Source organism: Polistes fuscatus, unplaced genomic scaffold, assembly GCF_010416935.1.
Source record: "Polistes fuscatus isolate 324 unplaced genomic scaffold, CU_Pfus_HIC Scaffold24, whole genome shotgun sequence".
NCBI lineage: Eukaryota > Metazoa > Arthropoda > Insecta > Hymenoptera > Vespidae > Polistes > Polistes fuscatus.
Genome location: NW_025113101.1, coordinates 2,712,167 through 2,738,871, shown reverse-complemented (window position 1 = coordinate 2,738,871; position 26,705 = coordinate 2,712,167). Strand labels below are relative to the sequence as shown.

Sequence of the window (26,705 nt, the reverse complement as noted above, 5' to 3'; positions counted from 1 at the left end):
TCGGGACTCGTGATCCAGTAGGTGTACGTTTCAATGTTTTAATTTCTTTCTCTCCCTCGGCATGGAAAACAATAAATTGTTATTTTATTCGATTGGAATAAACGATTGGATGTAAGTGGGTAAACATATTCTAGTGGAAAAAAAAATAAATAAACGCTATTTTAGGATAGAAAAGGAGATGTTAGTATTTGCGGAAGGACGCGAGGGATGGGGGAATATCTCTGAGTGAAATTTTGGGTAAGCTTTTCGCAAGGCTTTTGAGGGGGAGGAGTTTGTCGGGTCGATATAAACAACGGCGACAGAACGTAGACATAAACGGCAGATATTCAGCGCTTCTAACGCTGCGTTTCTGAAGACCTCTCGAAAAGCAAGGGGACCCTTTGGGTAAGCAACGCTCTTCAGAGATTCGTCGGCATGCTGCCTTTGATAGCTTTTCAAAGTGCGGAGGCCCATCAACACCGGAGAGTGCCTTCTTCTTCCCTGTGCTACCACACTTTTCGTTTTTTTTTTCTTTCTTTTTTTTCTCTCCATCATTCCATTCCTCCCCATACCCTTTACATTTTGCGAAATGCAAAGTGGAACGCGCGTCGTGGACTCGTACAACGCGTAGGTACAGATACGTTGATACTTTCGCGCGTGCGTGTCTAGAAAGATCGAAGAAAGATCGAAGAAAGATCGAAGAAAGACGGAGAAATTGAAGATAAAGGAGAAGAAGAAGGAAAAAGATAGGTACGTGATAGGTACCGGACAGCTGGTTTGCCATTGGATCAGGTCAAAGCTGGAACACGGAGAGAGTAAGCATTCTATGCATGTGAAAGCTCTTCTCGCAGCTGGATCGACCCTCGAAAGACTTTTCTCGTGAGAACATTCTCACGGAGAATCAGTGAGGGGACTCGACGGAAAGCTATGTACTTTCGAGGACTTCCCTATATGGGAGGAATCGATATCAATTCAACTATCGAGAGCTACAAATTTTCTTTTATTAAATTCATCGATGTTTAAAAAGATTACAACCCTTTTAGTGGTTCGTCTTTTACTATAACGATAAAGAAAGGAGAAAAGGGAACAAAAATGACAATGGAATTGTAAATTTATGCATTTTTGCAGAGGAAAGCGAACTTATAGGACAACAACGAAAAGAAACAACTTATAGGATTTCCTATATAGGATTTCCTCGAAGATGTTACGTTATGATGCGATTTTTACAAAGCCGTGAGAAAAGTAATAGTCCGTACAAGAGAGAGATGATAGCATACACTGGTAGGTAAGGAAAAGTAAATAGATAAAAAGTTAAGAATGGGAGAAGAACAATTGAACGTTTCTACTTAAGTTAAATCGTTTTTCGATATCGGTGAAGCAGCAGCAGCAGCAGCGGCAGCAGCAGCGGCAGCAGCAGCAGAAGTAGCAGCACAGTAATTACGAGCTTCCTTTAATGGAGGCAATTCAATCGTCTTTGTCTTCGCTCGCTGATCAGGATTTTTAATAGAAAGTGGAATTAATGGGAGAAGAGATGAGGATGAAAAAGATGCGAGAAAAGCCTTGGTCGCGTTTCATTCTGGTGAACGCGTTGGCATGGCCGTCGTCGTTAGGTGGGTCTGGTCAAATAATTTGCATATATCATTTCATGTGGCAGAAAGCAAAATTCCGTCAATAACTTATTATGCATCCGCGCTAGAACATGTCGTTCGTTTTGAATATGAATGCGAATAGAGATCGAACGATAATCTAAAACTAACCGATGTGCGCACGTATTTAAAATACGCGCGTGTGTGAGCGTAGAATGAAAACACGAGCGAGCGAGCTTTCGTTCGTTTTCGTTTCGTTCGTTCTTCGTTGAGTTGAATTTTTTATTTTACACATTTTTTCTCTCGAAAATATCAATGAGTCCTCGTCGTCACGTAACGCGTACAACGATGCAACGATATTTCTCTCTAATTTTTATTTCCCTCCGTAATGCTTTACACTCGTGAGTGTTTAATGACTCAAATTTATCCGAGAATGTACATATTTTTTCATTATTTTTATCCTACTGCAAAAATTGCAAATATTTTAGTAATATATGAAAATAATTAAAGGTGACAAAGCTGGTTACGAAGTGTACGAATGTTTCATTATGATTCATCTAATTTCTCTTAATGCGATTGTGCGTAACGATTACGTAATTACGATTTGAAAAATGTATTCGAATGTAGCGCGTGCTTAAAATAAACTTATCCGTACAGAGCATCGCATAGTTTCGAAAATGACGTCGTTCCTTGCTTCGAATTTTTCGAAGAAATTGGTGCGAACGTTTAAATAATACTACGAACCAAAAATAGAGTTTATATTTCATAAACGTAGATCCAATAGCGGGAACTTTTATCTTCGATATATTTTATTTCCTATTCGCCCGTACTCCATTTTAGTCGGCGTTTCGATAGACGAAACATCGCGAAAACAATGTTTCCAGTATTCGTCCAATCCATTTCGCTTAACCTACTTTTCATTTTTACCTCTGGTTACGTATATACATAAATATATGTATATTTATAAACTACAAACAGTTAATAATAACATATTTATCAATTTTATATCGCTAAGAACAAGTTCGTGCACCGTTTATCTCGGATTATCCTATTTTTGTAGAAAGAGAGAGACAAAAATATGATTGCGCGTATATGAAATTTTGATATCGAACGAACGAGCAATTTTGCATACATCCATTTTCGCATTGTACTCGCGGATAAATAAAAACTGGAAAGAATAAAGTAACCGGAGTATTTGAATCGTTTTTGGTAAATTATTCCACAATCACGTACTCGATTCTTTTTCCATGATTACTCGTTCCTCGACACGGGAATACGATTCAACGACGAATTTGTCGGTATATTTTGTATTTCTTTTACTTAAGACGCTTCGAAATATGACTTTTAAATGTTTCGAAAATCCAAATGACAGACGAAACAAACTCGGAATGTCTTTGTGCGGTGCGACGAGGGGGCGCGAGATGAAAAATATTCGCCGACTTTTGAATGTCGGCATTCCTTTTTCGACTTGCGCACGTGGAAAAAGAATGTGCATCGCAAACGCATTTACGAGCGAAAAGGAACATGTACTTGGGGGGAAAATGTCGTTACTCCGTCTTCTACGTCTCTCCGAGTTTATAAGCTTTCCAAAATATCGAATGAATCTACGATAACTTCTATGTGCACCTATACGAGTAACCGTAGTCAATAATAAATGTATATATTTTTCGAAATTTTCCACTTTAGAAACGGTTTAATAGAAGAGAGACTATCCCTCTCTCGTTGGTTTATGCTTACATGCATTCGCATATATGGTATAAACGTCACGAATCAGAAACATGAGAAACTTCCATCGTTAAAGGTCGTGCAAATATGCGGAGAGCAATTTCCGTTAGTTCATATCTAAACATTCTTCAAGCGTACGAGTTGGAATTCCTTTTCCTAAGGGACGGTCGGACGGACGGACGGAACGATCTCTTATGGTCCACTTAAAATCACGAAGCGCGAATTACGATGGTTAATTCGCAAAGATAGAATGGACCCAATGGTAGTTCCAATTTGGACGAAAGGGTGGATATCTTTTAAAAGCCTGGGGAATAACACCTTCTGTGATTGGCGTTAGCTATCCGCCCCCGATGGTTAAAGGGTAGAAAGAAAATAGGGATAATAAGAGAAAGCACGGGAAGATAACGGTATTTGTTTCTTCTTTTTTTTTTTTTCATTATTATTCTTTCTATATTATTTGCGCGTGTATATTTTTTCACTCGAACCGTACAAAGTTTAATTACCTAGTTATCACGTTTTGCTGCGTTACGCGTTCTAGAACGCTAATTTCAACTTTTCCCCGAACAGAGTCGAGCTTTTCTCCAACTAGAATTCGCACCAGAGTGAAACAAAAAGAGAAAGAACGGAGTTAACTCGTACACCAGGTTCCGATGTGCATGGATGGATTACTGGAATTTTTGTTTCGCCTAGAATGAAAAAATCAAATGCTGAGGAACATCAATCGTACGCGGGAAATCTCGTCGCTATCTTTTCTCCACGTGAAACGTAACGTAATTTCATAATTTTCGATTAAATCGTACCGTAAAAAACTTTTTACATCCGATATAACATTCGTATATTATAATTTTATTTGGAACGATTCCGTAACTAATTCGGAGACAAAAATGAAGAGAGAAAGAAAATATAGAAAGCATCATTTTCTAATAGATATCTTTTTTTAATAATAAACGGAGTTCCGTGTTTGAGGTAAAAATTCGCAATTAGCGGCTTAATAACTTGGTTGCTTTGAAGAAATTGATTATAAAGCAATGACTGCGAATGAGGTTTGCAAATACGTTGCCGGGACTTTCGCGAAAGGGGAGAATTCCTCTATTGTCTAACCTGCAAGGAATTCTCTATCTCTTTCTCTGTCGGCTAAGCCAATTATCGGGCCAGCGGAAATACGGAGCTTCGACGAAGACTAATTTATGCCGGCTTCCTTGTATGCGTGTGTGCGATTCCGTTCCGAGATCGGAAATGTCTCCTGATTACCATACCTCGAGTTTCCGGGAAAGCCGACAACAATCATTTCGAGTGATCCCGTTTTCCTCTCTCTCTCTGTATATTAGGTTCGCTTCGCGAGTTTCGTTTGCTCGCTATCCTTAAATTAAGGGCTTGCAAATCCCCGATACGATACCTACCGCTATCCGTGCTTGGCTAAGCAATTTGCCAAAATCTTACTTTAAACCGCGAACATCGCGAATCTTCGAAGGAATATAAACGCATCGATAAGGGATCTTATGCGATATAAAACTTAGCATCCGGAAAATGCACGACAGCATACCAATTCTAATTTCATCTTGGAATCTTGAATATTTTATAGTCCTCTATTTTCTCGAAGCATGAACTTTTGGCCCAGAAAACTGAGCTGCTAACTTTATCAGAATTCGGCTAAATTACTCGTAATATAAATTCGAGTTCCATCCGTCTGAACGTTTTCATCGCATCACACTTTCCCTTCTACTACTTCGGCGTGTTCAACTGTTCTCCTTGATATTCTTATCTCGAGATGAAACGAAATAATCCTACTATACTAAATGGAGTATTATTAATTTCAAAGGAATACGCTCGAACCGGTTACGCTTTAAATTCTAAACAATTATTATTATGAAGTCAAAAACTCGGGAAACAAGTTTCATTACGTTCTTCCTAAATATTCTTCTAGGGCGGATGACTCTTATTACGGTTTCCTTCTTTAATTATTTCATCGAAAAACTCTATATCCGAAAGTATTGATTTATATTACAATTTAAGAATATTATTTAGTAACGTTGCAATTTATTTGCATCTCCGATATTTCCATTTTCATTTTATCACAATTTTTTGTCTTCATCTTGATACGCTAGTACCATTAATAAGTTAATCTAGGACAGAGTTACCACAAACAGCTCTATCGTGGATAAAGGGTTAAGGTGATTCTATTTCAGGATAAAGGTGGATGTTCGGCCAGTTACATTGCGCATCGATTAACCTCATTTCCGGAACCGGCAAATACACCGGTTGACTTCCATTAAAGGCTTTAATATCGAGGAAGTTCAAAGGATAAGAAACAGATCGAGGAAGAGTTTCATCGGAAGAGAATAAAAGACAATATAAAATGATTAAACCCGACTCGACATTCTGGATAAATTTAAAAAGGTAAATGAGAAAGGAGTATATACAAAAAATCTATAGATGCGCCCGAATTAATATCACAAGGAAGTCTTGATAGATTCGACGATCATCTTCCGAGGAAGATTAAAATTTCCGCTCTGACGAACTTTACATTAGCCTTTTTCCCTACTATCTATCACACGTTATGTCTTTTCTTCATCCTACTTACTCTTTGCGAGGACAAATAAAAATTGATTCAAAGAAAAATGAAAAAATAAGTACAGTACGTTTATATTATGATATAAAAATTACTTCTATTTATTCCGTCTGAATAAGAAAAATTTGGTCACAACCCTGAGAAGATTGGTCGTAACATATACATACATTTGTTTTTCAAATATTCGTATATCTAAAGTTATCTTAAACGTGCCTCTAATTCAAGCACGTTTAAAACAATTTTTGCTTATTAGACGGTATACAAATTCAAATGTGTCTATTCATAGATTATTATTTTTATTATGTCGCGTAGAAACGTAGTCACTGCACACCCAGGTGCTTCTTCCTGTTGTATATATATATAGAGAGAAAGAGAGAGAGAGAGAAGAAAACTGTTAAGAGAATATAGTCAAGGAAGAGGAGTTGGAAAATTTTGTTTGTCACATCGCGATGATCTCAACTGGTTAAGGGACGCCATTTAGAAAGTAGGTAATGACTTTGCATCGTTTATACATAAGCGGTTCACCTTGCATTTTCACGTTCGTTGCATAAATGTAATACTGTGTTGGTCGTGGAAAAGAAAGAAAGGAAGGTATATATATATATATAGAGGGAGAGAGAAATAAGATAAGCAGAAGCTAAAGGAAAGGTAGAAAAGGATAGAAAGATATAAGCTTGTTCGCCGGCTTGCAAAAACGTAATGGGTCCTGTTTCTGCTTCTTGCCTAAGATAATAAGGAATGATATTAAGATTATTAAATAGCCTATCAGCACGCGTTTCTTGCCACTTACCATTCCGAGGTAAAGATCCTATCTAAAGATTTCAAACGTTTTAGTATAATCGTGAAAAATGACTTTCGCGAAAGCTGTAAAGAGAATGAAAATTTTTCCAAACGATTAATTAAACGTTGCTCGAATCTAAGATAGCATGGGAAAATGATGATATCGACCGTTTTAACGTTTGGGAGCGGTAATCGATTAATAAGTAGATACGGTTATACGTATTTTCAGTGAGAAACGATTAATCAAAACTTTCTTCGAAAGTAACCTGTTACCGAGGACAATTTTTTGTCCTCGAGATCTCGTATGCTTACTGTAGGTTAAGTAACTCTAAGTAGGAACGATTTGTCGGCTTTACGAGCCATCGAAGTGACTAACGGCGTCATGGAGTGTATGGTACGGTAACAGGAGAGATGTACCCTCCTGTTGGATATCTCATCTTATGTACCTCGTAACTTGGCCGAGAGATGAGAAAAATGCTGCTGGATTATTTTGATTTACTTGCCGAGGAAGAGGGTGCTATGGGGAGTGCTAGGGGAGTGCTACGGGAGTGCTAGAAAAAATACGAAAAAAAGAAGAAGGAATAGAGAGAAAAGTTTATCTCATAAATTTCTTTTTATTAGATACTCTAAGAATTTCTACTCGCCAAAAGCAAGAGGATAACAATTTTTCATAATGTAATAAATGGATAAAAATATATCTATCCTCTTTCGAGGATAACGATTATCATATAACGTGAATATTCGAACGAATGCTTTTTCATTCTCTGTGTTCTTTCGTTGAAAATGGACGATACAGAAGGAAGGTGGAAACAACCGGGTACAGAAGCTCATTAGTACTCAATATATTGCAATGCGATGACGCACAGATGGAGCAACTAAACACGTACCATTCTCAGCTGGCGACGTGTCGTTCTCAGTTTCCCATGCATAGTCAATAGTCGCTAACGTTTTGCAATTGGTCTCATAGCAAACATCTGCAAATAATGATCGGCGATATACGCTTGCTGGTTCGCTCGTTCGTTCGCTCGTTCGTTCGCTCGTTCGTTCGCTCGTTCGTTCACCCGCTTTACCTCGGCACGCTTTGCTTTGTAATCTCTTTGAAAATTATTGATATTTCTCATAGACCAAGCGAATGAACGGAAAAACAATACAAATATAATACTTTGCTAACGGATTTATTATATATAATGTCCAGATAGATTCTCAAGCGCGAGAAGGATGTATTTTTGTAGAGAGACCTTAGATAAATAAAGGTAGAAAATAAAAAATACAAAGAGAGGAAGCGAAACTTAAATCCTAGACTACGTTATTCGTCAAGAGTAATGAACTGTATTCCGATCGAATTAGGAGAGAGTTCGTAAATGATTAACGTAAACTCTCTACAGGACAGAAGCAGTAGAAATTCGTAATTAAATTAAGCAAATATTTGTTTATTCGATATACACCGAAGGAGATAAGTAAATTGAGTAAACTCGTTGGTTTGCCAAATCGTTTTATCGATTAAACCAAATCACAAAACTCGCGGTAGGTTGACCAAACGAAAATCGTTGAATTATTACTCGATCGTTTTTTTTTATTTTTCCGAGAAAGAGAGAGAATACGAGGAATAGCATTAGCATGATTACATTGCGTGTCATACGAAAAAAAAAAAAAGAAGAAAAAAGAAAGGATGCGAGAATAAAGATGAAGAAAATTTGTAACAAAATTGCGGACAACGGGCATTAAATCTAATGTCGAATACCCGTTCGATTTATTACTACTCCGGCTAAACTATTCGATCCTATGAAATGGCAAAAGAGGGTGTATCTTTTATTACCTTTGATCGTCATGACGATAACGCGTTAATCGTTTTATCACGTAACAACAGCTATAGCCTATTTCGAAGCTCGTAAACGAATAGCAGGTAATCGTAAAATTCGTAGTTTGGTTTTCTTCTATTTACTAGTTTCCTGAAACATAGAGAAACATATTCGTGGGTGAACGCAACACTGACCTTTTTCCTTGCACATCGATCAAAGTCACAAATGTTTAAATCTACCGCTCTTTTTCCTCGGCTTGTACATACGTTTGCTTTCCCCAGAGAATTTCGTTCTACATTAACGAAGACTAATCACTGCTATCCGAGGTAACGTAGCTAACTACACCATCAGCCTATCCTCGGAGAACGGAGAACCTTTTTCTTCTTTTTTTTTTTTTCGAATTTACTCGATAAATTAACCATAAACACTCGATCTAATTTTTCTCCGATTATCGTAAATAAATTATCGTCGGTAGAAACGTACAAGACTTGATCGAAAAACGAGCAAATTTAATCTTACCAATTGGATTGTGTTTTTTCTTTCCTATTTTGTTGTTTTCTTTTAATAATAACATTTCCTGGCTACGCGTAATAACTGCAATTCCGATCAAAGAAAGCAAGCACGAATATTCCGTTACTTCGAAATTCAGTTCGCGTAGAATTTGTCGAAAAGCTCCGGAGGCACGCGAGCTCGAGTAAATACGTTCACGGAGAAAAGAAGAGTTGGAGGAAGTGTCAAGAAACGTCGCATCCGAAGTTCGTTTTCAAGGATATCTGGTATGCGGCATAGTCAGCGGGACATAATGCAGCCTCGGTCCGCGCATAATGGTAATAGTTGGCTCCGATCCCAAAGGCCTCGCTCACGAACACTAAGGGCCCATGCTACTGCTACTAATACTAGTTCCGCGTTGAAGGAGGGCTAACTCGGACGAACTACTATCCTGTCAAGCATGTTACGTTCTCCTACCTTGTCGTTGCATGTGCGTCCCAAAGTAACAGGACGACGACGTGTGGCCTTATAGTCGACCTCTAACGAGCGGAATCCGACACTATTGATCTAAGCAAACTTTTCTTCGGTTCTCAACTTCCCTCCCTCCCTCCCTTCCTCTTCCTTTTTTTACCCTCTTTCTCTTTCCATTTTAATCATTTCGTTAGCCGCGACGAATTCGCAATTCCATCTAAATCAAACTAAATATTTTCAATGTTCGCATAGAATAGTAACTTTTTTATAGATTGATATTTTTCTTAACTTTTCTAATTTAATTTCATAAAAAGAAAATGTTTCGATCTATCCGTCTATCATTTCCAGCTTATTTTGTACTTTCCTCTTTTTGTATCCAAGTTTTTTCTTTCATTCTCTCTCTCTATCTCTTATTTTCCGTTACTTTTATCTTATTTCACAAACATGATACGCGTGCTATTGTTACCTTACCATTGTAGAAGTTCCAATTGGATAAATACTCGCTGTTTACAAAAGGAGAAATACCGTTAGAACTGTTGATTGATTCAACTAAACTTTTTGAAATATCGATAACGAACGCTGACGGGTATCGTAACGAAAATGAAGATAGTTTGTTTTTCTTTTTTTTTTTTAGTTTCCTAACAAAAGCAAATAATATGATTTTTGTTTGGAAAGTTAAGGTCAGAATTCGTAAAGGGAAATTAACGAAGAGAGATCGACGGCAATACGCAAATGAAGAAAATACGTAGCATAGAATGATTTTAACCGTAGGTGAAACATCGTTAGCGAAAACTTTCTTTTCTCGCGACAGCGAGTCGCTAGATTGTTCTCTTTTACGTAGAACATATCACGGTTGTTCCTTTATATCAACTGTACGTTCATTTGGTTTAGTTGGGTAGCGTGTTGTGTAGCTTTGTAACATAAGGCGAATGAGAAAGGCACACGCAAATAGATAAAGGAAGGTAGAGAGAGAGAGAGAGAGAGAGAGGAAAATTTGGACGGCTGATATACGGTTAACATTGTTGCATGGACGACTACCACTTTCTAACCTCTGTCCTCATCACTCCACTGATAAATGGGTGCTACAGCAAAGGGAGGCAAAGGGAGGCAAAGGGAGTATTTTTTGCCCTAGTGCATTAGGAACGCGATATTTCAAACCGAGACCCGCTCAGCATCGGCCCAACATCTCTCTTTCCCTTTATTTTCATTCACACATACATAGTAGCATTACTTTATCTCATAAGAATTTCTCGGATAAAAACAATCTCGCGTAACCACGATTCCTCGGGTGACTTAGTAAAATAAAAGAGAAAGAGAGAGAGAAAAAAAAAGAAAAAAGAACGATCGAGACGCATCGATCATGCTGAAAGAACTTTGAAGTTAAAACCTCACAAGGTATATAACTTGCATTTTCTCGATAGATTTCCCTTTGGGATCATTGATTGAGTATGAAAAATTTTTCCGGAAGGAAAGGAATAAAATGTAATATGTAAGTTGAAAAGTTTATTCGTTCTTTCGTTCTTCTTCGATTCGCTTGTCCGTTCTTTCGTTCGTTCTTTCGTTCGTTCGTTCGTTCGTTCGTTCGTTCGTTCGTTCGTTCGTAGTGAAAAGAGAGAAAGATTCGCCCTCTTCCAATCGCGGATTAAAGTTTCATCCGGCTTTCCTACCGATAGGTCTGCACGATAAAAAGGTATCTTTATTTCTTTTCTAATACCTCTTCTAATACACGGACTTTAGTATCGCCGTAACACGAAAGAAATAACGAAAAGGGGAAGATAAATTTGATAATGTTAAAAGGGAAGATCCTTGGAGAATTGTAGAAGATCGTAAATACAACAACGACAAAAAAATAAAGTCAAAGAAGAATTGGGTATCGTTCGTTCGTTCGTTAAAAACGTTGCGCATATATCGTTGAATAGAAGAAAAATAAAAGGAAGGTTTTGGTATATATCGTTGATATGGAATGCTCGATCGAGTTTCCAATGGCAACAACAACGACAACGTAGAAAGAAAGATAACCGCCTTACCGCGTTCATCTCGACAAAGGTTAAGGGCTTACTTTTTTTATCTACGAAAGCCACGTTGGTCAGGAAGTTTTCAACGGAGCTGTTCTAAAGTGCCGATCGCACACGGTCGCATTCAATCGACCGAATCGGTCTTTCCACGAGTATTTATCGCCGGATCGTCCGCTCTCTCGAATGATGCATTGATCTCGTTCTTTCCCAAAGAAAAGAAAAAAGAAAAAAACAGAAAGAAGAAGAAGAAGAAGGAAACTTTGAAGCGCACTCGGCGAGACCCGACAAATTTTTCCGCTTTTACCGATACCTTCTAAACTCGATTCCGAATATTTCTACGCAACTGTTATATTTTTTCCAAATCTTCTCATTCATCTTATCGTTTATCTACAAATAATTGCGATAAATTTCTACTAAGCGGATATTAACGTTGGAGTAACGTATTAAATGTATTACCTCGTTTGATCATTCTAATCCTCCAATCATCATCCAATTCTCCGTTAAAAGACTAGATAACATGTTATAATCCTTGTTAAATCGAAATGAAAAATAAAAATAAAAAAAGAAATAAAAAGAGATTCGCATCCGAACTTCATCTTTCGAGCACAAAATTATATATCTCTCTCTTCTCTCGTGTTTAATCCACGATAGAATTGTAAAGTACTTATCTCGAAATCCACAAGGTTTAACTCGCTCGTACGTAGAAATGGTTGAAATTTTTTACCTTATCCGTAAGTTGTTTTTTTTCTTTCTTTTTTTTTTATTTATTTTCTCTCTCTCTCTCTCTTTTTCGATCAAAGTTTTTCATGTCCGAAGCTTTCATCCGAGCGTGCTACCGTGCTTGTCCGTATCATGTGCATTTGCAAGAGAAAGATTATCGATCCACTTACATGTAGAATCTATTCGAATCGATAGTTTCGCGCAACTAGAAATGTTTCCAAATATCATTCGTGGGTAATAGATGCCTCCTCGTTGGAATACCAATAATCGCAGACATTTACAAGATATTCGTAGGATCCCTCGTGGATCCCACAAATTTCGATCGATTCTTCCTATTACTTAAACAATTTTCTTCTCTTCCCATGTAGATGCACGCAACGTAAATTCGAATAAAACGATTGCATCGAACGAAGTATTACGAAATGTAAGTTCCGAGATTATGGGGTATTAGCTAGTTTAACGTTACAAATTGGAATGAAATATTTTCATTAGAAATGTATTCTCGTCCGTTTATTTCTCCACCGATAATGGTAAAACCATGAAAAGTATAAGATCGCACATTAGCGAATTTAGAGACAAAAACCCGTTGTCTTAGAAATTTCGGCGATGGAACGCGTTCGTCTATCCAAATGGAAATCGGCTTTATATTTCCACGGATGTTCGGCATTACGCCAAAGCCGATTATGATAACTCGTCGACGTCATCCGTGGAGCTTGTAAGGGGTTGCTCGCATGTAGCACGAAAACCGTCGTTTCTCTTAACCTATACCGATAAAGGTAATTGGCCTCGCTTGGTTTCCCTTGTTCGACGAGAACGATTAGTCAAACTTCATGGGAGGCCGATATCGAGAACTCGTTAAAGCGATACTATACTGGAAAATCTACATAACATTAACGAATTCCATAGAACGCAATCGCATTATATCTCCTATTAAAATCCAAAAATAATAGACGAAATACGTTTTTGACGATTTTTGTTTGCTTTTGGTAGACACACAGTTTGACTGCTTTTGGTAGAAATAGGTATATCAAAATACCTGGTAAATCTAGCGTTAAAATAGATAGATAAGACGAATACAAATTTATTTCTTGAACTTTCTTCTAATTCGATTCCACGTTGTTACATTATTATGCGGCGCAATATGCACCAGGGAATGTACTCTTCCTATTTTCGTTTAGTATCGCATTTATCACTCAATGTCTCCAAAAGTGTCTTCAACTTTGGAAACGTTCTTCTTCGTTTCGCGACTGTCTAACTCTCGTAGGGAAAATAGTTGAGCGCGTGCGATCTTGCGATCATTTCTACGAGCACGCCATGATATTATACATATTTATAAGAGTCGAAAGAGAACTATGTTGAGAGAAAAAGGGTAGAGAGATGTTACCTAGAAGCGAGAGAAATAGGTGCAAACCCAATTAAAGTGCAAATGCATGGAGATGCAGATAGTATGGCGAGTAGCACAGTGACCAGAGTACCGTCATAAAAGCAAAACTTAATCCACCTAATCGACAACCATCGATCACGCGCGTTTAGATACGAAGAATATTTAAAGAGAGAGAGAGAGAGAGAAAGACGAAAACCTCCTCCTTCTCCAGCCCTCCCCCCCCCGGGAGTAAATATGTAAAATGGAACGAGCGGAAAAATAATGCTATTTCGATGATCTAATTATGTATAGGTGGACATAATTTCGCGAAAGACGCGTGGACTTTTCGTGTCGGGAAATACGTATACGGACAAATAGGATACATCGTATCCAGTGTCCGACAAAGCCACGATAATCGATACGTCGACTCTCGAAAGCCACAATGCAAATTTCGAAATCGAACACCGCAATACGCTTACATATCATTTAATTGCTAAACTCCGGGAGTATTGTTAATACTAATTATCGGTTAAACGTTCGATTGGTGTAGAATGTTATTGTTCGCACTTTCGAATCAATTTATACTAACGAAAGCAAACGCAAACGCGTCTCCTCTAATTCATCGCCGAATAAATTTGTTTTTAACGAAAATCTCAACTACGTGTTACGCAATTGGTAATAATTATTGTATCGTCGCTGTAAATGGAAAAACTCCCGGGGATGAAGTTGCTACAAAAGAAAAAAAAAGAAAAGGTTCGTTTTGACGAAGGAGCGGGAAAACAAATAAATATTTTACGGCAAACGAATATTTACTCGAATAATTCGAAAATGTCTATTCCGTGGGAAAGGATTAACCAGCGCGGAAACGAATCGCGCGTTGGTGGTGCGTACAAATTACTATGAGAATACATAGAATAGGAGGGCTACCTAAATTACATTGTACGCTGCTTCCTACACGCTTGTTGTTTCGAGCCAATATCGAAGCTAATGAACGGCCTTGGAAAAGCCATCCTACACGTCGCGCCGATCACCGTTTTGTCTATTACCATGGTAATGTGCGGAGCAAGCTGCCTAGGTGATACCGAGAAATAATTTGCGAGATGGAGATAGAAGTGGAGAGAGAGAGAGAGAGAGAGGGAGGGAGAGGGAGAGACAGACCTCGATTCGACCACACTTGTTCGCTCGAAAATTATTATAGTCACGTACACATCGTGCTAAAGAACTTGTAACGCAGTATTCAAACCACCTCTCCCAAACACACACTCGAAACACGTTTCTAGCCCAGCTTTTGGCAAGAGTATATATATCGGCTTCATTAGAATTTAACGTCGACGCAAAGTGAGCGCTAAGTGGATCTCTTCGTAGTACCTATCGAAAGTCGATGCCACCTGGAACCAAGTTCTATCTCTCAGGATTTTACTTGCTTGTCCGTGCTTTTTACTATCCCCCTTTTTCTTTCGAATTCTTCCTTTGGAATCGAGTTTCGTGGTCGAACGAGAGATAAGTCCGATCGATAAAAAAAAGAAAAAAAGGAGAGAAAAGAACATATTCTCATGAAATGTCGAAAAAGTCGTCTAGGGAAGAAACGATAAGACAGGGAAATAACAACGACGAGAGAGAAGTTAGGGCTGTAGTAATCTATCTTTAAACGTAACCATTATTTTACAAATTCGCGAATCTCTCATACATATTCAAGGGCAACGATGAAGATATAGGTAACGTGTAACACGAATAGTTAGCAATGGTAGTAGGGAGGAATGGCGTATTCGATGCTAATCAGCGTGACGGTCGCATAGTCGCGTGCACATGCGCGAATACGTTATAGCCGATCAGTGATTTGTGCGTCTCCTCGCTGCGGTTCACCATCAATTCGTCTAACTCCGGTTAGTACCAATGTGGGCTTTATAATACTTTCAAACAAAGTGGACATCGTAAAAATCATGAAGAAAGGATATACCGATAAAACCTATCAGTCGTCCGCTTGAAGAGTGAGAGAGAGAGAGAGAGAGAAAAAGAAGGGTGGGCAGATCCCTGTGCATTTGTTCGCTTTGGATTTCTTTTATCGACGCCCCTCTATATAGACGTCCTCGTTCACTTTTTCGTTTCTTTCTACAAATAGCATTCTTCGACGCAGCACCAACACGTTTCTTCTCTTTCTCCAAAGCATACTATCCTCCCGCATTTTATTCTCTCTACCCACTCTACCTTTCACAATCTTCCAGCCAAGATTTCTTTTTATCTTCTCTATATCGATGTCCTATATATACATATACGTATATATATATATATATATATATATATATATATATATATATATGTATTTACCTCTATTCTCTTAAATAAACTCTTGTAATCGAGCACGGATCGATGGATTAAAAATCCAATTTAGAATACTGCCCGGCTTTTAAAAGAAATAGAGACATTCTCGTATCTTTCTCTCCCTTTCTCCCTTCTTCTTCATCTTTTTCTTTGCCACTTCGTTGACTGTCCCGAATACTTTCGCACCACGAAATCCCCTGAAATCTAATCCTCTCTCTCTCTCTCTCTCGAATATCCTCCCGGCACATTCACGGTCAGGAAAAGCATCCGGAACTGGGAAAGTTTTTCCGAAATTCGTTCCGGCGACTGGCGACTGGCGCTAAAGGCGGCAGAGTTAGCAATAAAGTTTTCTTTATTTTTACTACCCCTTTGGCCAAGTACCGCTCCCGTATTTCCTTCGGATATTGACATATCGGGGGTGCCGGAGCTTCTCCTCTTAACGCCCTTTTTACACTAGTCTGGAATTTATGTCTTCTTTCGCCCTACCCCACCTCAGTTAACTCACACCCCAATTCTTCTTCTTCTTCTTCTTCTTCTTCTTCGAGAAAGAACCTTTACCTTACTCTTCGTCTTTTTCCACCTTTTTTTTTCTTTCCTCTTCTTCTTCTTCTTTTTCTTCTTCTTTTAATTCTTCTTCCTTTTCCCATGCTAGCAGCACATCGTACTCCGGCCACCTGCCTATCTTCAACCCCATTCCCTTCGTTCGAGGCGAACAATCAATCACCCTTTACCTATCTCTACGTTTGCAGAATCAACCAGAAATCTCTATTAGCATTCCCCCCTTCCCCATTGGCATGTACATATCGTTTCGTTCTCTTGCGCATACTTATTACTCACATTTCTATCATAGAACGTGTTCCAAAAATGTTTACAAGTAGGTAGGTACTCGCGCGTTATCCGCGAAGACGCTCTTTCCAAATTTTCTTCGAAAATGAAAATTACGTTAACCCCTTTTTTTTATTATACTAACCGAGCGTGACTCTTTTTTGTTTTTCTTTTCATTTCTCTTACAAGTCACGAAAAATTTCACGGGAATTCGTAAAAAAAACTAACGAATTCGAAAAAAGTATCGCTTGTTTTCCGTTTTAACGGCGAGTAAAAGAATGAACAATCGCTCGTCAGAGAGACGTATTTCTTGCAAGCAAAGTTCTTTTCAAACACACGTTTCTATTTACAGTTACCTTGGGATGTCAACGTGCAAGAGAGTGAGAGAAAGTACGAAATGAACACGAAAGACAGTATTGAAATACAGAGACGAAAATAGAGAGAGAGAGAAAGAGAGAAATAGAGAAATAGTTAGGAGACTAGCAAAGAGAGAAAGAAAGCAAACTCAACAGTGAAAAACGTAAAACGTTATATCGTGACGCGAATATCGGTCCGAAAACGAATAGAACGTACCAGCAAAACCAACCGACAAAAGGTTCCTGAATCGGTTGCACGTAAAAATCCTTTGAATCGCGCGACTTTGTTTGTTTGTCGAAAGTGCGTTGAGCTTCCGGGCAGACGAATGTTTTCTACCAATAGCTTTCTCTCTCTCTCTCTCTCTCTCTCTTTGTCTCTCTTCGCGTATACAATATAATTGAATTTTTCTGTTTTATCAATCACGCCAACGGATGGAATCGCGACTAAAAATCGTGTCAAATTGAAGTTAAATGAAATTAACGTTAGGATATTAATAAAGAAAACAATTTGATAAGAGTTTCCTTTAATTAACATAAGTGATAACAAAAATATAAATTGAACTGCGTGTTACAGGCGGATCGGAAGGTAAGGTGGATCTTTGGACGCAAAGCACAAAAGGCTGTGCTTGCAACTTCAATTCGTCTAGCAACGAATGCGCTTGTTGCGTACCCTCCGGTGGTTGCAGCTGCGGCACAGCTTCGCCCAACAGGTGCGCTCAATGTGGCCTCGAGCAACACTGCGCCAACAGTAAGTTAAAGTCTGTTCGTCTCAAAGCCTTTCACCACCGCGATAACGCTTTCCACCGCGATAGAGAATAGTCTTCCTCCTTTCCCTTCCCCTCTTCCGTTCGTTTAACTTTTCTTAATGATTTCCCGGATACGTTCGACACTAACAAAACGTTAATAGGATAATAATAACGAGTAGGGGGAAAAGCTTGTCAAATGCACTTCGGCACGAGACTTGATATATTTCAGCGATACTTTTCGGACATCCCCATTCCATACATTATAACGTAGACATAGTATACTACCTAGTGCTACTCTCCAAGTTTTTCTTTTCTTTTTGTCAATTTATTATCCATTTATTAGCAAACATTCTTTCTCAATTTATCCTTTTCAAGACATTGCGTTTATTTCATTAGGAACTTTTATTTTAACATCGATCGTAATGTCATCGTTAAACTAAAATCCATTAAAAGAGTCGTAATCAAGTGGGTGGAACTGACGTGTGCAATAAAGAATATTGCGATTCATCCCCCAGATACGATTAAAGATCACGGTAGTAATTGCGAAAATATCAATTAAGATTCAAATTACGTCGTGGGATCGTCTTGTAATATCGTCGTTGAGACGTCAAGTCGGCACCAAATGAAATGACTCGACATTATAAGTTCTTAAACGATAGATACCAAATTCTTTACGATTATCTCGAAAATGAACATTTCTTTAGTTAAGTTTACGCCAACGAAATATAGTATATGAAAGAAACATTAAATCGCGTCGATATCTGCTAACGTACTTTTGTATTTTTAAGTAAATAATAGCTAGACGAAAAAAAGATACAATTAAAAATAATGTCACAGAGAGTACCGTAAACAAAAAGTACTAAAAGTGGATGAATTTATTATCCGGCTATCGACGCAAAGCAATGCCAGGAAAAAAGACGTTTCCTACGTCGGACAAAAAGCTTTTTTGTAACTCGCACACAATTACTTTGTACCGTGCACAAATTCTTTGTCTTCCGTTTCTTCATTCTCTCTCTCTGTCTCTACCTCTTTCACCCCCTTTTTGTCCAAAGTAAATTCTTCCACGAACTGGTAAAATTAAGAAAGCTCCTTTCTTTATTTCACCGAGATAAAATCTTTCCATAAGATTCTTCGAAGGATAAATCTTGACGCGTTCGATCGAGGATACGAAATTTCATATTTTCCTCGTCCATTTGAAATTCTATACCTTCGAAGATTAAACATTTGTTTTTTTAGTAATATTTGACGTTACGTCGTAGGAGATTGGTCAATGCTATAAATAAACTCGATCGATCGTAACGTCTTTTTTATTTTTCTATCAGTAATACGATATCAAACTCTGTGAATTTGTTTTTGCAGTGTGCAATATAACGTTGGACAGCAGATTGTTATTCAGTAAATCTGATCGTGGCTTTGGACAAATAAAATCACCGTCTCTCGAAGGTCCCTCAAGGTGTACCTACAGATTCATTCCGGATACTGGACAGAGAGTTGAATTACAGATTTATCGTCTAGTTTCCATCGGACGTCACAACGACTCTGCGTAAGTACAAATAGAAAATCTTGATTTTACAGAATTTTTATCGAAAATAATATATCGGGTTAGCACGTAATTCTATCGTACAGGGAATCCATAATTATTGAGCGTGAAATCGTATACAGAATCGATATATATATATGTATATATGCGCATACATACGTCGTAACCATAAAGGCTCAACTTGCTTAATTAAAGCAACTCGGTTATCATCAATCCAATCTCTGAACTTTACTTCGATTTCGTGCTATCAATTTCAATCGAGTAAGTTCGATTCGAGTGTTTCACTTCGGGAATAAAGTGTCATTTTTCGTCAAGTTACACCACCGTACGAATACACAAGAGCGAGCTAATGTATAAATCAATGTTCAAATATGCTAGGAGCAGACTCAACGGATGGAATATTAAATGCGGAAAGTAGGAGATAAAAGAGTTAGGACTTGTTGAAGGAGAAGATCAAAGCGATTTCTTTCTCGGGAACAAGTTTTGCTTAACTGTACAGAATCTCGTAGAACTGATACAAGGAGAGAATCCTTTAACGCTTAAAGAAAAGTCCAAGGGTGTGCTCTTAGCTACCTGCTGGTTTGCTCCAATATGATCGTCGATGGCCACTCGCCCCAATGGCCCTTTCAATTTATCATACTTTTGCTTTTATCGACTGATCATCGTAGTTCTTGAGTTTTATTCGAGTCAAAGAGAGCGAGAGAAAGAGAGAGAAATAAAATAGAAAGAATAAAAGAAAATGAAAGGACTAACTGCTTCTTCTGAAAGCATTCACCGTAGGTACTGTTGGCTTTATCCAAAGGAAGAATACTTTTCTTTTCCTCGTTCGGAGGGAACACACGAAGAAGTATTTCTACTATGGACTTTGGAAAAGTCTGGGAAATTTTTTGACGCGCGATTCACGCTTTACTCCTTCCCTATTTTATCCCCCACCCTCTCTCTCTCTTTATTCGTTCTTTCGACTGGTAGGAAACTCGCGTGACGAATGCGAAGCACATCCTTCGTTGCGTATTCTCGAGTAGCTTTTGTCCATGGTTTCGTCTCGTTGAAGAGTGAATACTCTTTCAGAAAAGTAAAGATGGAAAGATAGAGGACAAGGGCGGACTCCGTCGTGCATGTCGCTCGATTTTCTACAACGCAAGCGGACGAGTCGTCGATCGGTGAACTTACACATTTAAACACGTACACACACGCACACCCCAGTGCATGCACGCAAAGTACAAGACACGACGACGACGAAGAATACTATCGCGAATAGGAAACTTTTGTCCTTTGTCTCCTATTTCTTTTGCCTATTCGCGCAATCGCGTACGTTGTCTTTCTCTCTCTCTATTCATCTTTTTTTATATCTTTTTCTTACTATTAATAACACCGATAGTATTTAAAAGGCAAGTTATATTTTGTTTTCTTTTTTGGATTAGTTTGAACGAGAAGGAGAACGCTTCAAGGTCTAATTGTTCGACGAACGACGATTACCGGTTTAGTCTTTCACGAGTAGTCGAAGCGAATACACGTATCGTGTCTCGATTAAATGTATCCTACGTAAACATTTGATAGATTCGTTTTATTGGAAGTTTTGAAATCGTTATTATGCGTTGGTATGCTAATACTCGTATTAATTCGTTCCAATTCGTTGGAAAATATCGATTAACATTGGTTATAAAAACTAGATAGAAAAATTGAGATTGCAATCGGAAATATTTTGGAAGGAATACGGACGCGATGAAAGGACGCCGGGGGAACATCATTTGAAACTCGGAGAATGTTTCCTTCGAGAAAGTTCGCTTTGGTCTTTTTCTTTATTCGCAATAACGTTAGAAGCTCATTGGTAGAAGTTCGCGTTACGGTGGTTAGCAAGGTAGAAAATGAGAGGAGGAGAAATGAGAAATGGAGTAAAGACGAGAGCATCGAAATCGAATTCTGGTATTCGAAGAAAAAAATCAACAAATAAGATGATTTCGTTGCGCTCCCTTGATGATACGGAATATAGAAAAGGAAGATGGTGGTCCAAAGAATTAGGAAAAAGAAAGTAATGGAAAGAGAAATGCGTCGATTCGCGAGAGGTACGTTCTCTCTGCAGCCAGCCGTTGTAATTTAAATCCAATTTGAGTTCGTTAGTTTACAATTAGTGCCGCTTCCACGGTGGTGCTCGCTTAATGTTATAACATGCTACGTATATCGCCCTTTGTCATCGCGCTTGCGAGACCAACTTACGCCTTTCTCCGTACCTAGTAGGTAACAACGAGCACTTTTCGGAGAACAAATAATATTCCACCGAGGAATCGTCCTCTCCAGCTGCGGCAAAAATCTCCAAACGCATCTATTTCATTTAGCGCGCGTTTCTTATCTTTTTTCTTTTTTTTTTTTTTTTCCTATTTCAAGCGTCGGTTGGCTCGAAACAGTAGCGTTTTTCTCCTATTTCTAATGAATCATAAATGTTACCCGATATTTAAGAGTTGGAAAGTGAAATATAAGTAGTCGGATGATTTAATAAAATTCAGGAAACTTAATTGAAAAGAAAAGAACATCCAACGGGTTTCCTTGCGTTTGCCACATAATTATCGTAACCCATGTAAAATTGGACTCGTCTCCGAGCTTTTAACAACGTCTACATACCGTTCATTTTGATGCTGTCAAGTACAGACCGCTTTACCGAGTCCTCCCCGTGCATGTTCGTAGAAATTGGTGATAATAGAAAGAGGAAGAATGAAAGATGAGGAATAAAATTCCATTCTGTATTTAATCGAAAATTCAAAACCCCTGAGAATTCCTAATTTCAGATGTCGGCTCTGATCTCTTCATTACAGGATATGTACACCGTATGTACGTTTACCATATATTATATAACTTCATATTCTCTCGAGAAGTTGTAATTAGGTCAGATCTCTGGATGAGGAGCGTGCATTTAGTTACCAATTCAAAATCCTTTTCTTTTATCTTTCCCATACGTACGCGCGCACTCGTTCGTTGAATTAAATACTCGATGATACTCGAAATTTCTTCGCTTGTTTCTGATTTATTATCCGAATATCTTTTCGTCGGAATCGAGGATTTGACGGGATAAACCAAGTCCCAAGAAGAAAGAGGAATATATATATATATAGAGAGAGAGAGGATGCATATAGGCAAGATCGAGCGCGATGATGCCCACAGCCGCGATAAATTCTTCTCTTTAAGCTCTTTAATAATGGCACGGAGAGATTGAAAGGCCTCCGTGGAACAATGCAGCCTAGGCGAACGGTTTTACTTTTTCCTTCCTCTTTTTCCAAGCTTTTTTTTCCCCCGTGCCTTTTCTTTCGGCTTGAGATTATACGGTCCAACCCATAAATTTTCGAACGTTCCGTTACTCTTTAATACTCGCATAGAAGAACGACGGAGCAAATTATTTTCCGCGCATACTCGTGCACGGCAATGCGATAGTATAACGCGAGAGAGAGAGAGAGAATCGGGAAAAAAGGAAAAAAAAAGGAAAAAAATACGAATTAGGTGCGTTCTAACGCGATATAAATGGCAAAACACGTTCGGTATAAAGCCTCGAATAAAGAGGGTCGAGGTTCTTTGAAACGCGATTAACCGACTTTGCGTAAATGTAGCTTACGTAAGCGTTTCCACCGACTAATGTAAGCCGAAGAAAAGGGAACGTAAAGTGGACTAAGAATGATGTAACGATCGAGATCGCATATCGTTATGGAAAAGAATACCAAGAAGAAGAGGAGGAGGAAGAGGAGGAAGAGGAAGAGGAGTCCTTTGTTTCGTTCGTTATTATTCCAGCTTTAGCGAGTCGTGAAGCCGCTCTCCCAGCAGCTGTGCTTCCTTTCCGGACAATCACCTTCGACCATTAATTCTTTCATTTTCTCGCTAGGTTTGCCGCTACTTCCGTACACCAAAGCTGTCTTTCACCCTCGCCAGTTGAGAAAGAAAACAAATTTCCGACTCGAGCTCGATCCTTTTTCTAGTTTCGAAAGAAAATCTTAGGAAAAATAATATTTGCACGGCAAATATTCCCCGTAGTTAGAGAAAAATTGTTCTTACGGTAAGGACGATTTGAAGAGTAAATAGGAAAAACTTGAAATCTCGTTTTATTAAGCATCGTAGCCGATGATACGATAGAAATTATGTGGTCGACCACCACCGAGGAGTATCGGAGTTTCCTATTTTGCGAACGATGTTTTTGTTTTTCTTTTTTTTACGCTGGATATTTATTTTTCATTAAATTCTTTCGCGAGTTCAACGAATTTGAAATACGAGTGCAATCGTTATTTACCGTCAACGTCTGTATCTATTTTTTTTTTGTAATAAAAAACGATCGACATGTTACGAAATTTTTCAACCGAAAATGAAAACTTACATTCCTCGTTTAAGAGGATATTTATTTTTCATAATGAAAACAAATTTAAAAACGATCGATAACGTTTCAAACGATCGGACGACGTATAATGAATTTTTCAAATTTTACAATTTTCTACTTTTTAAAAGGAATATGGTGAAACAAACCGACTCGACGCATTAATTATCGTCGATGAAATTTCATTCGGAAACGTTGCAGTGTCACGTGCATATCTAAAATATACACAAGATACATACATGCCTACAATACGGCATCCGACGTTGCTTTCTCGTAGGAAGACTTAGAAACATGAATATATAATAACGCTTTTCACGGTGCACGTCGTGCGATTGTTTGACAAATGTTATCCCAGTATTGTACCGTGTCGTAGATTCGAGAATGCACTGGAAAATAACTTTGTCTTCGGTTAACGCAATGAATAGGCTATCGTTTTTTTTATCTCTAACTAGTAAATTGTATTAATTAAATAGAAAAAATGTATGCGAAAGGATCAGTATCTGTACGTTCGATTTTACGAACCGTTCGAATATACGTACATTAACTTAGTTAGTAAAAAGTTACTTATTAATAAATATCTCGAGATACTATTTCACACTTCGAGAATCGAATAGATCTATCGAATTAGGCCACTGACTGCTTGTGGTTTAACTGGGTTATTTGAGGTTTAGCTCGGAATGGATGTAATGCGTGTGATTGTAACTGGTTGACTGTGCGACTTGCTAATGTTCAGTGGTCGGTCGGTTGTTTCTGATTCCTCGACTAATTATTCGGAAAATCGATAGGAAAAATTGATGAATTAAATAGACCAAAGCTTTAGAAAGTATCATCCTATTCGGTTCGTTACTTCGAGTATTCCTGTAGCGTAAACCTTGCATCGGTATGGTGGTGTGCGTGCTAGTAAGAATGCTCGGATGTGTGCCGATACCTTTATCGCTTAGACGAATTTGAGAGGAATTCGTCGTAAGACGAGTTATACAGTAGTATACGTTGTTAAAAATGAAATCTCGTAGTTACAACTGCATCAAATATTTAAATTGAAAAGGTAAACGCAATTGAAAGTCAACTGATATTCTCATTCCTCGTGAATTTCTAGTTCGCCTATAAACTCAAAGTTCTCGATGTAAGGCTTTTAAAGTTTGCACTATTTTCGCGGTATCGAGCGAAGGCGAATAAAAGGGATGTGGAAGTAGACGGGCACGTGCAGTTGCTTACTCGCGGAGAGAAAGCTTGAACTCTCGATAATTGATTTACGTCGTCGGAAGAATGCGATGATAAATTCTTGGATATACTACGCGAGGTCGCGCAAATTAACCAGGAAAATGGCAGTAACACTCTCGGGGATATCGCGGTCGAGATGCGAAACACCGCAAGCTCAACTTTAGCTTTCGTTCTTCGTCATCCTCGTCCTCGTTGAAAGTGCATCTGCATGCCTAGCTACTCTTCTACTCCTACGGTAGCTTTAACCATTCTCCCATCTTTCTCACCCTCCCCCCCCTCCCTTTCTATTTCCTAGCTCTTTCGTAGCTCTCCTCCCCCTGTTTCCTTTCTCCGGCTCACACTTATGTGTGCGGTCAGAGGGGCGCGATGCAAAATTACGTCGCTCAGCAGAATACTATTAAGTGGGGTAGCGGAATAGAATGGGCCTTGAGAGTGATGGATGACCTTAATTTCACTATGATTACCAGCGCTTCGGGAATTTGTATGAAAATCGCTCAAGGCTGCTGCTTCTTTCATGATCGCGAACTACCTTCATCCACAACGACGTCGTCTCTTTCCTCCTTCGCTAATTCAAGCATATTTTCTCTTGCCTAGATATGCCTTCTTCCACTTTTTCATTCATTCTTTTTATAATACGTCAAATGCTACTCTGTTGCGCAAATTAATCACGACATTGTTTCTACGAGTCGACGTACACAGATGGCTCGTAAAAAAAATAAAAGTATATCAATTTTTTAAGAGCTAAAGTAACGAAAGCACCCACCTCGTCAGCTTGAATATAATATTTCAAAGGGTAGCATAATAATCGGAGCAAAGAAAACGACATTTTACTGAGATACAAGTTTATATATTATACATATACGTACACACATGTATACGTATACTTGAATATATGTATATATATATATATATATAAATGTGCCGTAAAAAATAGTTCTTTAGCAACTGGCTTTCACGGAATTACATTCGTTGAGTTTTAATTCGGCCGTTTCTTCTTCGAAAAAGTATAAAAGCTCTGAACGGGAGGAGAAAGAGAGAAGAAAATAAAGAGGAACTTCTCGCAAAGCTTACTCATTAGAATATACGTTTTCGCTCGAATTTGCATGCATCTACACGTTATTTTATAATTTTTAAATGGACGCCCGCGTGCCTAGTCTGCTGCTTCGATTTACATGCATTACAACCGGTAAAAATGCGCTCGGCATTCTAGCCTCCTCGACTCAAGCGTTATATTCTCTTTTTTTTATTTCTCATTTTTATTTTATTTCTTTTTTTTTCTCTCTCCTGTTGTCCGTTAAGAAATTTACGAAATTGTTTAGCCAGAATATTCTTCCATGAAAATATTTTCGAACGTTTACGCACAATTAATAATCATAAGCAATTAATCCGAGCTTTCTTAATTACACAATCCAACGAACAAATTATAATACGACTATAGTTAAATATCGTTCTTTTAATATTACATATAGATACTATTTATGAAATTTCTATAACGAACAATGTTCACAAATAAATGATCGTATTAAAAACGAATATTTATTTCGTAATTTCGTGAAAATTTTATGATGGTCGTTTAAATTAGAAAAAAAAAAATAAAACCTTTCCGCGATGTTTTAAACGGTGTTTGAATATTTACATGTTAAGTAATACAACGTGGTTCTTAAAACGTTCTAAAAATATAAATATTCTTCCTACTTTCTGTCTTTCGAGATCTCAATCCTCAAGCGTATAATTAGAACGGAGAGCAAAGATATAAAATCAAAGTTTTTTGTTCTGTCTTATCGATACTCGGTTAACTATAAATATTTGCTAAAATTACGGTTGACCCGTTTAGAAAACGTACAAACGTTTTCTGCA

At 38.2% G+C, this 26,705-nt stretch overlaps 1 protein-coding gene across 2 annotated transcripts in view; it reads left to right on the top strand.

Annotated features, from left to right (window-relative positions):
- LOC122518410 overlaps nucleotides 1-26,705 on the top strand; it is a 128,316-nt gene that overhangs the window by 34,000 nt on the left and 67,611 nt on the right. For both annotated transcript variants that reach the window (XM_043637335.1, XM_043637336.1), the window contains exons 3-4: nucleotides 17,571-17,744; nucleotides 19,102-19,285. In XM_043637335.1, the coding sequence (XP_043493270.1) occupies nucleotides 17,571-17,744; nucleotides 19,102-19,285 (358 nt within the window). The remainder of the gene's footprint in view (nucleotides 1-17,570; nucleotides 17,745-19,101; nucleotides 19,286-26,705) is intronic.